Here is a 17,487-nt window from a genome sequence, read left to right on the forward strand (position 1 = left end):
TTCCAGGTCTCACACGTGGGTGCAGGGGCCCAAGGACTTGGGCCATCTTCTACTGCTGTCTCAGGCCATAGCAGAGATAGATTGGAAGAGGAGCAGCTGAGACTAGAACCGGTGCCCATATGGGATGCTGGCGCTTCAGGCCAGGGCTTTAACCCACTGCGCCACAGTGCCGGCCCCCATTGTTCTTTTTTTTGGCCTTCCCTGGCTTTGAGCCCCGGCACTGCCATTTTCAAACTGAACAACCTTGGGTGAACCCTTCGACCCCCTTGGGCCTGTTCTCTTACTGCAGGTTTGTTAGGATTTCCATTGTGTAAATGAGGAAACAGCTATTGTTTAATTCGAAAGGGGTCGTCCCTTATAGCTAAGATAACTTCTGTGTTACTGTGAAACAGGTGGAACACAATGCATTGGACAACAGAGAAAAAAGGCCCCCTTGGCCCCCCCTGGTTGGCAGAGCAATGCCTCTCCTCTTTCCTACCGCCCATCTGTGTCTGTGTGGTGGCACCTCCAGCTGGGGGGAGTCCAGGCTGGGGCAGAGTTCTGGGGAGGGGGGGTCTCGCTTACTGCACCCATCGAGGCACCGGGATCCTGACTCCTGTCCAGAGGAGCATGCCTGGCCCGGGCACAAACTGTTGCCCACTGTAGCTGCTCCTTGTGGTCCAGCGGCCACACCACATGCTGGATACTTCAGTCGGTTCTGCCTCAACTCCTATAAATAATGATTTTGTGAACGTCTTTATGGCATCTGACTTTCTACTTCTTTCACATTACACTTGGGTCCCCCAAACAGGTGCTAAAACATTTACATGATTCTTGATGTAAGTTGTCAAACTGCCTTACAGAAAGCCAGGGCCTATAACCCCCAGAAACTCGTGAGTGACCTCACACCAATGCCAGGAATTCACAGTTTAGCAAGTTTTGTTGCTAAATGACTCTTTGTTATTGTTTTACTGTGAATGTCTGTTTTAACCAGTTTCTATGCGGTCACCATGCTTGGAGCATCATATGTGTTGTTTGTTCCTATAATTGTTTTCACATATTAAGACGTACATTTTTATGTAATCAAAGATATTCTCAGCACAGATTGTTGGTTTTTTGAGAAGTTAATATTGTCCATATTTATTTTATATGAGAGAGAGAGAACGCTCTCATCTGCTAGTTCACTCCCCAGATGCTTGCAACAGCCAAGGATGGGCCAGGCCAAAGCCAGGTACCAGGAACTCCATCCCAGTCTCTCACATGGGTGCAGGGGTCCAAGCACTTAGGCCGTCTTCCGCTGCTTTCCTAGGTGCGTTAGCAGGGAGCTGGATCCGAAGCTGAGCAGCCAGGACTGGTACCGGCACTTGGATATGGGATGTGCCAGCATTGCAAGCAGTGGCTTGACCCGCTTTGCCACAGTGCGGGCCCCAAGCCAAATCAGGGGCTGGCTGTTTCTTAATCCTCCGGCCAACACTGGATATGAGGTTTTACATTCTCCCCTAATTAAAAACTAACCAACCTAACTTGTCTCATTATTGTCTTAATTTGCATCCCTTCCATTATGACTGAACGTGAACATTTTTCCATCTGTAGTGAATCATTTCTCCAAATGATCTTCCTGTTCAGATGCAGGGATCTAATTGTTTTTCGTTAGTTTGCACACACTGTGTGTGATATATGCCATCTCCAGCGTTGACAGGCAAAGATTCCTGTCTTCCTGTCTGCTGTTTTCATTCTGGCTGCTTTTGTTCCCTATTTGTATTCTTCTTTCTTGTCCTATTTGCATTGTTTTTCATATCAAAATTAGCCTGTTGGGACTAACAGTGTGAAAACACACTCTCATAAAAAGTGCAGGCCGGGCCGGCGCTGTGGCACGGCGGGTTAATGCCCTGGCCTGAAGCACTGGCATCCCATATAGGCACCGGTTCTAGTCCCGGCTGCTCCTCTTCTAATCCAGCTCTCTGCTGTGGCCTGGGAAAGCAGTAGAAGATGGCCCAATTGCTTGGGCCCTGTACCTAAGTAGGAGACCAGAGAGGGGGTTCCTGGCTCCTGGCTTCAGATTGGCACAGCTCCGGCTGTTGTGGTTATCTGGGGAGTGAACCAGCAGATGGAAGACCTCTCTCTCTGTCTCTGCCTTTCTCTGTAACTGTCTTTCAAATAAATAAAATAAATCTTTAAAATAAATAAATAAGTCTTTAAAAAAAAAAAAGCGCAGGCCCTCTCTGCTCTCTCTTTTTGAAAACAGAAAGCTTTTTATTCCCCAAAGAAGTCATATCTGATGACCTTTTTATTTGCTATTTCTCATCCTGTTTCTGTATTTGGGAAATGAATTTTCTTGTCTACAATTTGAAAATGTTTGTTTTCTTCTATTTTTCCAATAATTTAAAAAATATCAATTATTTTATCCATGCTATTTTCCCTCTGATATTACTAATTAGTTATCTCAATCCCTGTTATTGAATAAACCTCCTGGTTGTAACACAGCTTACTAAATACTTAAGTTTATTGAGTTTTTCTTCTTTTTTAATATTTACTTTTTCTTTGAAAGAGTTACACAGAGAGAAGGGGAGGTAGAGAGAGAGAGAGGGAGGGAGAGAGAGAGAGAGAGGGAGGGAGAGAGAGAGGTGGGGGGAGGGAGGGAGAACTTCCATAGGCTGGTTCTCTCCTCAGATGGCTGCAGTGACCTTGGCTGGGTCAGGTCAAAGCCAGGAGCTTCTTCCAGGTCTCCTACATGGGTGCAGGGGCCATCTCCAGCTGCCTTTCCCAGGCCACAGCAGGGAGCTGGATGTGTGTATTACAGGCTCAACCTGCTATGCCACGACACCAACCCTGGGATTTTCTTTTCTTAAATATTTTGATTTTATTTATTTAAAAGAGTTACAGAAAAGGGAGGGAAAAAGAGAGAGAGAGGGACAGATCTCCCATCCTCTGGTTCACTCCCCTAAAGGCCGCATCGGCCAGGGCAGGGCCAGGCCGAAGCCAGGAGCTTCATCAGGGTCCCACACGTGGATGCAGGGCCCAAGCACTTGGGCCGTCCTCTGCTGCTTTCCCAGGTGCATGAGCAGGGGGCTGGATCGGAAGTGGAGCAGCCGGGATGTGAACTAGGGCTGCAGGTGGCAGCTTAATCCCCATGAGCTTCTTTTGGTGTTAAATCTTTTTTGAAATCCCTGCAGTTTTTCCTTGAACACTTTTTGAAGACCCTGCATGTGCACGGGTCTCAGTTCATTTTGCAGCACCATAAACTTGTCTTTTCATTCTGTCGTCTGTGAACTTTTTGAAGTCCTCTTGTGTCTCCTCGCCAGCCGGGCACTCTGTGCACCCTTCAAAAGAGCAGTCACAGGGTGGAATTCAGCCTCAGATTAGGAGGCCAGTGAGGAGGCCTGCATCCTGTGTTGGCTCCTGACTCCAGCTTCCTGCTAGTGCGCAGACCCGGCTGCTCCACTTCCAATCCAGCTCTCTGCTACGGCCTGGGAAAGCAGTGGAAGATGGCCCAAGTCCTTGGGCCCCTGCACCCACGTGGGAGACCCAGAAAAAGCTCCTGGCTCCTGGCTTCAGATATGCCCAGCTCTGGCCGTTGTGACCATTTAGGGGAATGAACCAGCAGATGGAAGACCTCTCTCTCTCTCTCTCTCTGCCTCTCTGTAACTCTGCCTTCTAAATAAATAAATGAATCTTTAAAAAAAAGTTAAAAAAAAGAATTCCTGATGATTGATGTAGATGCTTTGCCTCTGAGGCATAATGTCCATGCGTCCGGTGTCGGCTACAAGGACTTCCTTCCAGCAGAGAGACCGACGTGCACTGCTCAGCCAGGTGGCCCAGGCCAGCCTCCGAGTGCTGAGCCACACGACAGTGTCCACCTTGCCTGGGTGTGGTGAAAAGGGTGCTTTAGGGCCGTGCTGGGTGCAGCGGGGTAAGCTCCCTCCTGTAGTGCCAGCTCCCAAATGGGAGCACTGGTTCCCATCCTGGCTGTCCCACTTCCAATCCAGCTCCCTGCTAATGCACCTGGGAAAGCAGAAGATGGCCCAAGTGCTTGGGCCCCTGCACCCACGTGGGAGACTCAGGTGGAGTTTCTGGTTCCTGGCTTTGGCCTGGCTCACCCCCAACTATTGCAGCCATTAGGGGAGTGAACCAGCATATGGAAGACTCTCTCTCTCATTGCCTGTCAAACAGTAAGTCTTTTTTTTTAAATGGCACCTTAGCTCTGTAGTCTTTCTCCTCAGCACTCATAACCCTAGCCTAACCATGGGCAAAGCAACAGACAACTCCCGGTGAGAGAAGTTCTACAAAATATCTGACGAGTCCTCCTCAGCTGTCAAGGTCATCCAGCAGAGAAGCAGTGAAAGCCCGAGACGCTGTCACAGCTACAAGGAGTTGGGACAACTTAGCATGGGTGTAAGGCGGGGTCCTGCACAGGGCCCTGGGAGAAAACAAGGACATTCGGTGGAAACTGAGGAATCCAAGCAGAATGTGGACCTTAGCTACAGATAATGGACTGACACAGGATACTTAATGGTGAGAAACACCTCACACTAATGTAAGATGTTAATAATAGGGGAGGGGCTGGCGCTGTGGCGCAGTGGATAAAGCTGCCGCCACCTGCAGTGCCAGCATCTCATATGGACGCCGGTTCAAGTCCCAGCTGCTCCACTTCCAATCCAGATCCCTGCTAATGTGCCTGGGAAAGCAGTAGAAGATGGCCCAAGTCCTTGGGCCCCTGCATCTGCACGGGAGACCCAGAAGTTTCTGGCTCCTGGCTTCTGATCATTGCAGCTCCAGCCATTGCAGCCATCTGGGGAGTGAACCAGTGGGTGGAAAACCTCTCTCTCTCTCTCTCTCTCTCTCTCTCTCTCTCTCTCTCTCTCTCCCCGCCTTTGCCTCTCTGTAACTCTGCCTTTCAAGTGGGTATAATGTGGGTATAATGTGTATATGGGAATTTTCCATACTATCTTTGCAACTGTTACAGAAAACTAAGGGGACGTGTGTTGTGGCACAGAGGGGTAAGCCACGCTTGCTGCACCTGCATCCCGTATTGAGAACTGGTTTGAGTCCTGGCTGCTCTGCTTCTGATCCGGCTCCCTGCTAATGTGCCTGGGAAGGCAGTGGATGATGGCCCAAGAAATGGGTGACCAGGATGGAACTCCTGGCTCGTGGTTTCAGCCTGGACCAGCCCCACCCAGCTGTTATGGCCATTTGGGGAGTGAACCAGTGGATGGAATCTCTCTCTCTCTCTCTCCCCCTCCCCCTCTCCCTCTCCCTCTCTCTCTCATATCTTACAAAGGATCTAAGAATAAAAACTCAACCATTAAAAAGTAAAAAATTCATTCCAGAAATGAGCAGCAGACAGGAAGGGACATTCGTCTGAGGAGGACGAGCAGGCGGCGAGCGAGCTCATGGGAAGACGCTCGACATCCTGAGCCACTGGAGCAGCACAGTCGAGCCACCAGGAGAGGACCACACACCTGTCAGAACGGGCAAAATGCAACAGTGACAACATCGAGGGTGGCAAGGGAAGGCCACACTAGATCACCCATGCATCGCTGGCGCCAATGTGCAATGCAACAGTCAGTCTGAAGAACAGCAGAGGGGCTGCTTATAAAGCTGGCTGGCGCCGTGGCTCATCAGGCTAATCCTCCGCCTTGTGGTGCCGGCACACCGGGTTCTAGTCCCGGTCGGGGCGCCGGATTCTGTCCCGATTGCCCCTCTTCCAGGCCAGCTCTCTGCTGTGGCCAGGGAGTGCAGTGGAGGATGGCCCAAGTACTTGGGCCCTGCACCCCATGGGAGACCAGGATAAGTACCTGGCTCCTGCCATCGGATCAGCGTGGTGCGCTGGCCGCGGTGGCCATTGGAGGGTGAACCAATGGCAAAGGAAGACCTTTCTCTCTCTCTCTCTCTCTCACTGTCCACTCTGCCTGTAAAAAAAAAAAAAAGAGAGAGTTATATATAGAGAGGGAGAGACAAAGAGTGACAGAGAGGTCTTCTATCCACTGGTTCACTCCCCAATTGGCCGCAACGGCTAGAGCTGCGCCGATCCAAAGCCAGGAGCCAGGAGCTTCTTGTGGGTCACCCATGTGGGTGCAGGGGCCCAAGCACTTAGACCATCCTCCACTGCTTTCTCAGGTCATCATCACACACAACAGCTGCTGTTGAAATTCTATAGCAATTTTACCCGTTTTAAAAAAAATTTTTGTAGGACGTGTCTCAGAAACTTCCCAGGGTTTTTGACATCTTGGTTTGGGACCACATGAAACCCACGGTGGTTGAGAGTCATCCTTGTGACATTTCGTCTCTTCAGTAGGCATCTCGCCTCGCTTTGCCATCATGCTGCCAGAGCTCCTGGCTTGCCCTTATCCACTCCCGAGAGCGCTCTTCATGGATACATCATGCTGTGTGCTTGTCATTCATTGTGAACACAGTATCTTTTTGAATGTGTCATTTCTTTCTTTCTTTCTTTTTCTTTTTTTCTTTTTCTTTCTTTTTTTTTTTTTTTTTTTTGACAGGCAGAGTGGACAGTGAGAGAGAGAGACAGAGAGAAAAGTCTTCCTTTGCCGTTGGTTCACCCTCCAGTGGCTGCCGGGGCCAGCACACCGCGCTGATCCGATGGCAGGAGCCAGGTACTTATCCTGGTCTCCCATGGGGTGCAGGACCCAAGCACTTGGGCCATCCTCCACTGCACTCCCTGGCCACAGCAGAGAGCTGGCCTGGAAGAGGGGCAACCGGGACAGAATCCGGCGCCCCGACCGGGACTAGAACCTGGTGTGCTGGTGCCGCAAGGCAGAGGATTAGTCTAGTGAGCCGTGGCAACGGCTGTGTCATTTCTTATGGGCTTTCACGCTGCATACTAGTCATGTGGGTAGTTTTCTATATGACCATCTTGATTCTGCTAGAGGTATTTTTTTTTGGGCGGAGGGTAGCAACTATTCCAACTTGTCTACCTATACGAGTGCAATCACATCACCTACAAACAATGGGATTAGTAAGATTTTTTTCCCCCAATATCGATAAAATAATTTCTTGCCCTGGCCTAAACATGTAATGGAATCGAGGACACTCGTGTGTGTGTGTGTGTGTGTGTGTGTGTGTGTTCTGTATTATAACCTGCTTCCACTCAGGCTTTGAGGGTGTTTTTCCTCCATAGATACAGATCTATGCCATCAGTGGTGTTGGCTGGCACTGTTCCACAGTACTTGCCACTATGTCACCTAAAGAGCGGGCTGCTGTGGCAGTCAGTCTACATTGTCATTCAGTCGGGGCCCCAGGGGACTGGCGGGGACAGTGTTCCCAGCACGGACTTGAGGACGCGTCCTCTGTGGCCCTGGCTGGCTCGCTGATTCATTCATCTCCTATGTAAACATTTGTCCCCTACCTACGTGTTGAGGGATACAAGGGCCCGAAAGACATGGTCCCTCTGGGCCACGTGACAAAGAACACCAGCCCTGTGTACTCCCTGGGTGGGTGTGTGGGTTTCAGGGCAGAAGATCCGCAGGTGCTGCTGCCAGACGGGACCTAGACAAGCACCTGCTAGACGAGGAGTAGCAGAGGGAGGGGAGTGACTTGGCCACGGTCACACAGTGGGCGTCTCTCCAAGTCCCTGGCGCAGCAGGTCTCAGGCTGGGAGACCCAGACCCCACCCACCTTGAGGATCAGATTTAGGCTCCTGGAGATTCAGGCTTCGGGGCTAGGAATGCCTCCGGCCACCCACAAGGCTTAAGAAGCTAGAAGAGCCGAACCCGGAAGCCCTGATGGCTTCCTGCTGCTGCCTGCCGGAGCCAGCCTGGAGCTGGGCCGTCCTGGGCAGTCCCCACGTGGTGCTGACTGTGTTCCCCTTACAGCAGGGTGCCTCGCCCATGCACCTCGCCGTGCGGCACAACTTCCCTGCCCTGGTCCAGCTCCTCATCAATGCCCACGCCGACCTGGACGCCACTGACAACGTAAGTGGCCCCCCGGCAGCCAGTGGGCTGCTCCCAGGCCTGCAGGTCTCAGCAGGGCCCAGAGTTGAGTAACTGCTGCATGAGGTGTAAAAGGCTGTCCGAACACTGTTGGAGGTGGCCTCGTTTCACTGTTAGCGCTGTGGTTGTTTTCTGAGTTTTTGCCAAGAGATACAGACACTGTAGTAGACATCTCCCTACAGCCGGCCGGGTGTTCTCCTCGGTGTTTTTCCTTAGGGAAAATTCGCAGGATGGGAGCCACTGGGGCATTTTTGTGTAACAAGAAGACCTTGGGTCTGAAGCTGCGATCAGTAAAGATCCCTTTGAAGTCCTTGCTCCTAACCCATGCCCCAAGCGCACCCTGCTCAGTGCCAGCAAGGCCACAGTGCAGGCAAGTGCTGGCAGCGCAGAGCCACTTGGCAGGACAGATTGGCCGTCTTGACGGTGACCGGTACTTGCCCCACCTGCCACCCCGGGAACCGAGCCCCGGGAAGTGTACTAGGAGCTCGCGCACAAAGGTATTCACGGCAGCACGGTCTGTCAGTCCTCGATTTGAAAATAACCCAAATATCTCAAAATAATAAAGAAGCACTTGAGTACATGATGGTCAGACATAAACATAGGCCATTCTGGAGTTGTTAAAATGGTGTTTAGCAGGGCCAGCATTGTGGCATAGTGGGCAAAGCTGTCACTTGCAATGCTGGCTTCCCATATGGGTGCTGGTTCATGTCCCCAGATGCTCCACTTACGATCCAGCTCCCTGCTAATGCACCTGGGACAGCAGTGGAACCTGGCCCAGGTACTTGGCCCCCTGCACCCATGTGAGAGAACTGGAGGAAGCTCCTGGCTCCTGGCTTCGGCCTGGCTCAGCCCTGGCTGTTGTGGCCATCTGGGGAGTGAACCAGCAGGTAGAACATCTCTCTCCTTATCTTTCTCTCTCTCTGTCTTCTCCCTCTCTCTTTATCTCTGACTTTCAAATAAATGAATAGATTTTTTTTAAAAAATGATGTTTAACAGAGCTTATAATACACAAAAAGTATGAGGTAGAAAAATGAGATGTACACTGTATATACAGATGATCTCATATATATAAAACCTACAAACTGAAGACATTCTGCATTTCAGAAAAGACTGGAGGAAGTAGACTAGGGTCACTAGGGGATTTGACTTGGGTGGTGGGCCAGTCTCTCTCTCTTTAACATTTATTTATTTTATTTGAAAGAATCAGAGAGAGGGAGGGAAGGGGGGAGTGAGAGAGAGAGAGAGAGAGAGAGAGAGAGAGAGAAAGAGAGCTATCATCTATCCACTGGTTCACTCTCCAAATGCCTGCAAAATTGGGGCTGGGCCAGGCGGAAGCCAGCAGCCAGGAACTCCAGCTCCGTCTCCTGTGTGGGTGGCAGGGGCCGAGCCCTTGGCCTGTCATCTGCTGTTTCCCTGGTGCATTAGCAGGGAGCCGAGCAGGAAGGGCAGATCACCGGGACTTGGATCGAGGCACTGGTGTGGGAGGTGGGCGTCCCAAGCAACGGCTTAACCTGCTGTAACCCGATTCCGCTCCTGTTTCTGATTTTTGTTTTTCTTCTTTCTACTTTGTTTTCACCAAGTCTCTGGTGAGTGTTATGTTATGATTAAACCCAGCTACCTGTACTCAACACCCCCAGCCCCAACACAGTAACTTCTTCCTCCCTCCCTCCCTCCTTCCCTCCCTCCCTTCCTTCCTTTCTCCCTCCCTCCCTCCGTCTTTCCCTCCCTCCCTCCATCCCTCCCTCCCTTCCTTCCTCTTTCTTAAGATTTATTTACTTGTTTGAAAGGTAGAGTTACAGAGAGAGAGAGAGGGAGAGACAGAGAGATCTTCCATCCACTGGTTCACTCCCCAAATGGCCACAATGGCCAGGGCTAGGCCAGGACAAAGCCAGGAGCCAGGAGCTTCCTCCAGCTCTCTCTTGTGGGTGCAGGATCCCAAGCACTTGGGCCATCTTCCGCTGCTTTCCCAGGCCATTAGCAGAGAGCTGGATCAGAAGTGGAGCAGCCAGGACTCGAACCGGTGCCCCTATGGGATGCTGGTGTTGCAGGTGGAGGCTTAGCCTTCTAGGCCCCAACACACAGTAACTTCTTATGGAAGATTGTGCTGGCCCATTGGGAGCGTCTCCCCGTGGGTGGTCCTGACTTTGAGCCTCGGGCCACCCCTGCGGGACGGCTGCTCACCCGTCCCCTTGGCTCCCTCCCTAGAGGCAGCAGACGCCCCTGCACCTGGCTGCTGAGCTCGCCTGCCAGGAGGTCGCCGAGCTGCTCCTGGTCGCGGGGGTTGACCTGAGCCTGAGAGATAAGGTACCTGTGCTTGCTACCTGCCTGCCTTTCAGATCTTCAAGCCTCCCTCTTTGCTACCAGTGCAAACATTCCTCCTCATTCCCCCTCAGGTTGTTCAATCCTCAAAATACGACAGCTCAAAAGCAGCCTCCTCCAGGCAGTCTTCCTGGGTCCCCTGGCCCTGGCCCTGCCCCTGGGCCTTTTCTGTTTCCTGGCCCCCATCAGGCTGTGAGCTCCTTCAGTCAGCTTGTGGGGAGTGGAAGGAGGAGAACAAGTCCCCCGTGGTTGCCCATCCCTGCTCCGTGTGGGACAGGGCTTGGGGGGGCCGTGCAGGTCACTGCACGGGGCAGCTACTTCCTCAGGCTTCAGGAGAGCCGGGCGCTGCTGTGAGTTCGGAGGCCACCGGCTAGTGAGGGGCAGGAGGCCAGTCTGGGATGGGGAGGGCCAGAGCTGGAAGCCGGGATCAGGCCTGAGGCTGAACTGCTCTGAGCTGGGCCAGGGCCTCTGGCCCTGGGCCTCGCTTTCTGAGACCCGGAGCGGTGACGCCTCTGCCTGGTGAGGTTGGGGACTGCACATAGGAGGCGTTTCCCAAGCTCTAAAGCTTCCTGCACACAGAAGAAATGCAAGAGGCGGTGCCAGAATTACTATTATTATTGCCTTTTAAACTTATTTCTGTTATTTTAAAATTCTAATTTATTTTATTTTAAATTATTACTGTTGCTGTTGTTTTTATTTTACGGACTTTTCCACATCCCTGTGGGTGTAGACTCGTGGGAAGTGCGTTGGGCAGGAGGGTCTGTCGTTGGGGTGGCACCTTGCACCCCTCCTCTGCAAACCCCAGCTCCCTTCTTGCCTCTTCCCTGCAGCAAGGAAAAACTGCCCTGGCCGTGGCCGCCCGCGGCAACCACGTCAGCCTGGTGGACATGATCATAAAGGCTGATCGCTTCTACAGATGGGAGAAGGTACGGAGGCTCTAGCTGGAGCGGGCTTTGGATCCAGTTCTGATTGGTGGGTGACAGTCCCTGCCTGGTGCACCCCCTGGGTTGTCTGGATGATCTTCCAGACACACTGATAGGAGCAGACAGAAGGCAGTGCCCGTGTGGAGACTCCACGGGGCCCTGCCGTAGCTGCTGGCTGATGAATGCGTGTGTGCGTGCATGCGGGGGTGAAGGGGAGACCCCGGTTAGTGCTGCCTCACAGCCATCTCCAGGGGATTGGTGGGGCTGTGTTCAGGCAACTTTCTGAGCCCAGAGGAACATGTGCTGGGATCGATTAGTGATGTCTGCTGTGTGCTTGGGAAAGAAGAGCCACAGAGTGCAGGGCAGGCAGGGGTGTGGCGGCCAGCGACTCGAGAGCGACTCGGGGGGCGGGCGCTTGCGGTACCCTGGATATAAGCTAAGACAATTTTTGGTGTCCTGGGTACCAAAAATAAGCATTTTGATACAGAAAATATCTTTTTGCATTTGTTGAGTTTTCAAAACTAATCTAAAATTTAAGTTACAAATTTTAAAACGTCTTCTTTAAACTTTTACATTTATTTTATAAAGGAAGCTTTTTCACTATTGCTTGGTCCTATGTCTAAACTTAGTAAATTAAATGATCCTAAATATTTAAAGTTGAATGAACTTCAAATACTCCCTGAATTCTTAAATTATCCTAGTAAATCCATGAAATTAAACCTAAAAATACAAACATGCACTGCATAAGGTTTTGGGGTCTACAAACTTAGTCAACTTCTCTTATACCTCTCAAATAAGAATCATTATTCCAAAGTGATTGCTGACAGAGTCCAGAGCGTCACAAGATGATTCTTGCACTGGTGTGCCAGGTTCTCTTAGACACTACGGCCTCTTTACATACAGCAGGCCACCCTCAGTGTAATCCGCTGAGGGTCTGCCAACCCGACTCATCTCTGCTTCATTCTGAATCACTTCCAGCTTAATAGGCCTTTTTTTCCTTTACCCTTTTTTTTTTAATTTTTTTTTTGACAGGCAGAGTGGACAGTGAGAGAGAAAGACAGAGAGAAAGGTCTTCTTTTGCCATTGGTTCACCCTCCAATGGCCACCGCGGCCAGCATGCTGCGGCCGGCGCACTGCGCTGATCTGGTGGCAGGAGCCAGGAGCCAGGTGCTTTTCCTGGTCTCCCATGGGGTGCAGGGCCCAAGCACCTGGGCCATCCTCCACTGCACTCCCTGGCCACAGCAGAGGGCTGGCCTGGAAGAGGGGCAACCGGGACAGAATCTGGCGCCCCGACCGGGACTAGAACCCGGTGTGCCGGCGCCGCAAGGTGGAGGATTAGCCTAGTGAGCCGTGGCGCCGGCCCCTTTACCCTTTTTTTAAAGTCTTTTTTGTTTGTTTTATTTGAAAGGCACAGTTAGGAGAGAGAGAAAGAGAGAAAGAATGAATTGATATTTCATACACTGGTACATTCCTCAAATGGCCACATCCCATATGGGCCAGACAGAAGCCAGGAGCCAGGAGCTTCTTCTGGGTCTCCCACGTGGGTGCAGGGGCCCAAGCACCTGTGCCATCTTCTGCTGCTTTCCCAGGCACATTAGCAGGAAGCTGGACTGGAAGTGAAGTGGCTGGGACTTGAACTGGTGCTCATATGCCCGTGTTGCAGGTGGTAGCTAATGCCACTGTGCCACAGCGTCAGCCTCAAGCATCAGTAGTTCTTCAAGCTCCCAGAAAACAGCCCACAGCTGGGGCTTACGACACTGCACTGGGCCCTGCGTTGCGGAATAGCAGGTTTAGCCTCCACCTGTGAAGCCAGCATCCCATATTGGCACTGGTTCAAGTCCCAGCTTCTCCACTTCCGATCCAGCTCCCTGCTAATGTACCTGGGAAAGCAGCGGAAGATGACCCAAGTGCTTGGGCCCCTGCACCCACATGGGAGACCTAGAGGAAGCTCCTGGCTCCTGGCTTTGTCCTGGCCCAGCCCTGGCCATTGTGGCCATTTGGGGAGTGAACCAGTGGATGGAAGATTTCTCTCTCTTTCTCTCTTGCTCTCTCTTTCTCTCTCTCCCTCCTCTCTCTGTAATTCTGCCTTTCAAGTAAATAACAAATCATTTTGTCTTAAAGAACACTGCACTGAAGGACCAGTGTTTAACACCCCAGGTGGGAGCCCACTCCTAGGTCCTCACCTCACGGGTGACAGGTGTCAGCCAGGAAGTCAGATCTGGAGCTGCAGATGCCAGGGTGGGTTTTTCCACCTTGAACTTTCTACCAACCAGAGCTCCACATCCACTCCCTTTAGAGGGGCTTAGGCTTAATTCATGCCTTCACCTCCTTCTATTGTAACCTCTGATTTTATCATGTCTTGCATAGAAAAAATTCTGAAGCCCCTCCCTTTACTGCTTGCTGGGATTCCACAAGCCTGGTTCTTGGCCTGTCTGCTTTTGGTTGCAGCTTGAGACCCACTCTGGTTGGCACTCATAATACAAGAACACTGAGAAAAGACAGGCAATTGGTCAGAGAAATCTGGGAAGGCTCCCTGGAAGAGATGGCCTGTGGGTGATCTTTTGACTTATGGCAAAGGGATTTGGGGGACAGGGAGATGAAAAAAGGGTTTTGGCGGGGGGTAGGGGGAGCAGTGCTGGAGTTGCAGAGGGCAAGGCAACACCTGTAGTTAGAGCCAGAGGAGTGGACAGTGAGGGCCAGCCCAGGCGCCCCAGCCGAGGACAGCAGAGACGGAGGGAGGGACGAGGGGCTGAGCCCTGAGTTGCCCGGCCCTGCATCACGGCCGTTCAGCTTCTGCTCGTCTGGGATCTGCCCCTCCCAGGAGCGCCTGCCGGGCAGGGACCCCCGGGAGCCCCCGAGGAAGAGCCTGACTTTCAGGCAGGACCACCGGCAGGAGACGCAGCAGCTGCGCTCCGAGCTGTGGCGCCTGGCGTCCAGGCGGCTGCGGCCCCACGAGTGGAAGAGGCTGGCGCGTGCCTGGGAGTTCACCGAGGCCCAGCTGGACGCCATCGAGCAGCAGTGGACAGGTACTGCCCCAGGGCAGCTGGCGGGCGCGGGCTGGGGACACGTGTGCTTCTGGGGAGCCAGCCCAGCCCACGCTCCCCGCGTGCGCCACTCCCCCTGTGCAGGCTGCTCTGCCTGTCCCCCCCACCCCAGGGACCTGCGGGTGCCTCGCCGCCAGCCTGACCCAGTCTCCGCCACTTACGCTGCACCCAGGGCACTCCTGCTAAAGGGAAGAGGCCCCCTCTGGCCGCTACTGGGGATGCCCTACTTGGGAATGTCGGCCTTGGCACAAGGCATGGGAAGGAAATACAAAGAGGAGTGTGGATACCGGACAGGAAGAGAGGATTGTTCGTTTCATGCTATCAGTGCAAAACCAGGAAGCTTAGCTTTATCAGCTGAAAACCATTTGAGCTAATAATGAAATGGCCTAGTGTGCCCAGGTGCCACCAGTACATGAGGAAAGGCACACTGGATCTTTCAAAATAGATCTTCTTAAAAGCTTTTTTATTTTTAAAAAGATTTGGTTGAAAGCTAGAGTATCAGAGAGAGAGAGAGAGAGGGATCTTCCATCTGCTGGTTCACTCCCCAATTGGCTGCAACGTCTGGGGCTGGCCAGGCCGAAGCCAGGAGCCAGGAGCTCCCTCCAGGTCTCCTACATGGGTGGCAGGGCCCAAGCACGTGGGCCATCTTCTGCTGCTTTCCCAGGCCTATTATCAGGGAGCTGGATCAGAAGTGGAGCAACTGGGACTTGAACCGACGCCCATATGGGATGCTGGTGTTGCAAGCGGCTTAACCGGCTGGGCCACAATGCCGGCCTCTAAGATAGCTCCTGCTCACAACAGTGCATGGGTTTCGTTTGACAAAGACAAATATGGATGACTCGAACATGAGTGACACAAATGGATAAAACAAAAATTCGCTGAACAGGAGTGGGTATTGGGAAAGCAGCTACGCTGTCCCTTCGTGTCTTACACTCCATACTGGAAACTCGGTTCCAGTTCTGACTGCTCTGATTCTGACCCAGCTTCCTGCTCATGTGCACGCACCCTGGGAAGCAGCCGGTGATGGCTCAGGGGCTAGGGTTCCTGTCAGCCTGGCCCACCCTGCCCTGGCTTCTTGCTGGCATCTGGGGAGTGAACCAGCGGATGGAGGACCTCTCTCTGCCTGTCTCTGTGCCTTTCAAACACAAATGAAAATAAGTAAGAATTCTTTAAAAAATTAGTTGAATTCTAAAAGAAGACTTAGGTAAATAGAATGACATTCTAATTTTCAGGCAAGAAAAGTAACACACAGGTATCAGCTTCTCTCAAATAGATGAAAAGTTTGATCAGTTTAAATCAAAATAGGAAGCTGTTGAAAATTCACTAATGTCTGAATATTCACTAATGAATTTTTTTTTCTTTTTGGACAGGCAGAGTGGATAGTGAGAGAGAGAGACAGAGAGAAAGGTCTTCCTTTTGCCGTTGGTTCACCCTCCAATGGCCACCATGGCTGGCGCGCTGTGCTGATCCGAAGCCAGGAGCCAGGTGCTTTTCCTGGTCTCCCATGGGGTGCAGGGCCCAAGGACTTGGGCCATCCTCCACTGCACTCCCTGGCCACAGCAGAGAGCTGGCCTGGAAGAGGGGCAAGGGGGCCAGAATCCGGCGCCCAGACCGGGATTAGAACCCGGTGTGCTGGCGCCGCTAGGTGGAGGATTAGCCTAGTGAGCCGCGGCCTGAATGTTCTTAAGAGGGGGAAATAATAAAGAGGCTTTAGCTCCAAGCTAAATAACCAATCCAGAGAAGTGGGTGCAAAAATATGCAAATCTACTGATGAAACTGAGCAGAATCTCAAAGTAACCTCCTGACAGATGCAACTTTCATCCCTGATAATCCAGCACCGGCTAATTTCAGGGGCCGGCCAGGGGTCAAAGGTGGCGCCTCGCTGAGCGCCTGCCTCGCACCCTTACAAGGTCGCAGGACGTCCGAGGCGTGGCCCAGCATCTGCCCGTGTCCCCCGAGCTCAATAACAGGAGCCGTCCACTCGCCACCTCCAGACCTGGTGGTTCCTGGAACCGTTCGCGCAGCTGTGCCGCCCCAACGCGCAGGCTGCATGGCTGTGCCCCACGGCTTCCCGGGCTCTCCGGAGGGCGGCGCGGGCTGACCCACGAGGTCTCTCATCTGTAGATTGGGGCGGCTGCCACGCCAAGCGCGGGTTGCTGTGAGTGCACCTCGTGGCACGAGTGTGGGCAATGCCGCTGTGACAGCAGGGCGACACCCGCGGGCGTCCCACCGAAGCCTGGGGCCGGAGACAGTCGGGGACCGGACACGCAGTCCGCCGCGCGTCCTCGGGCGGCCGGAGAGGCGCGTGTTCGGAGCCAGGACCTGCTGGCTCAGGCCTGGCCAGGTCAGGAGGCCGGCGTGGCGCCACTCCCCGCCTCTCTCCCTTCATCGTCCTCAGGCACCAAGAGCTACCAGGAGCACGGCCACAGGATGCTGCTCATCTGGCTGCACGGCGTGGCCATCGCCGGCGAGAACCCGGGCAGAGAGCTGTTCGAGGGCCTCGTGGCCATTGGCAGGCGGGACCTGGCGGGTACGAGCGCCCTCTGCCGGGCCCCGGTGGGAATGCGGCGGAGCCCTCAGCGGGCGGCTCAGACCCTGGGCGTCAAAACTCCCAGGTTCCTGCCCTAGCCCTCAGGCGGACCCTTGGGTGAATCACGGTGACTCCTGGCCCCGGGTTTCCCTAGATGAACCCTGTAACCGTCCCAGTCCCCAAAGCCCCTGCGGTCTCATCCTTGGCAGCCCACTATATTTTGATAGAGCTTGGGATAAGAATTTGAGTTGAACCAGTCAGATCTTGTTCAGTAAAACTTCTGAAGTCTGCACAAGCTATTCGGTGGCCAACCCCAAAGCCTGAGTTGGTAGGCAGGGCGTCCTGTGATAGACGCTCCAGCACTAAATTCCATCAAAGCAAAGTCGGCTCATGCTAAGAAAAAAAGGAAAAGAAAAACCTTCAACAGGCGCACTGTGGGGCACAGGATGGTTGATCCAGCAGTCGCGGGTGGCTGGCATGTTAGGTAGGAGGCAACAGGGACAAACACTGGAGCACGTCCCAGCGCGGCACCTCTCCCCCAACTGCCACACACGGGCAAGGTGGGAAAGCAAGAAGGCATTTTGGGGTGGAGGAATTAGGGGTGATTTTTAAATTTTTCGAAATGCTCTTAAATATAATTGTTGCACCTTTGTTTAGCACACACTCTGGCAGGCAGTTTGAGCACAATACCACCCTGGAGGCAGCGCTGAGGCCGCACGAGGCCACAGAAGTCTTGTCTTTTGCAG

The 17,487-nt window shown here is 52.9% G+C and overlaps 1 protein-coding gene across 15 annotated transcripts in view; it reads left to right on the forward strand.

The window, feature by feature from the left end:
• The window catches only part of ANKDD1A (ankyrin repeat and death domain containing 1A), a 40,427-nt gene that overhangs the window by 16,685 nt on the left and 6,255 nt on the right, over nt 1-17,487 (forward strand). For 6 of the 15 annotated variants that reach the window (XM_089310563.1, XM_089310574.1, XM_089310572.1 and 3 more), the window contains 5 exons: nt 7,809-7,907; nt 10,131-10,229; nt 11,075-11,170; nt 13,989-14,193; nt 16,610-16,741. In XM_089310563.1, the coding sequence (XP_089166689.1) occupies nt 7,809-7,907; nt 10,131-10,229; nt 11,075-11,170; nt 13,989-14,193; nt 16,610-16,741 (631 nt within the window). Of the gene's footprint in view, nt 1-1,288; nt 2,167-7,808; nt 7,908-10,130; nt 10,230-11,074; nt 11,171-13,988; nt 14,194-16,609; nt 16,742-17,487 lie in introns of those variants that run through there. The other 9 variants (XM_089310564.1, XM_089310575.1, XM_089310571.1 and 6 more) reach the window with 6 other exon arrangements.

This window comes from Oryctolagus cuniculus, chromosome 12 (genome assembly GCF_051225735.1).
Source record: "Oryctolagus cuniculus isolate XC-2025 breed Fujian yellow rabbit chromosome 12, ASM5122573v1, whole genome shotgun sequence".
NCBI lineage: Eukaryota > Metazoa > Chordata > Mammalia > Lagomorpha > Leporidae > Oryctolagus > Oryctolagus cuniculus.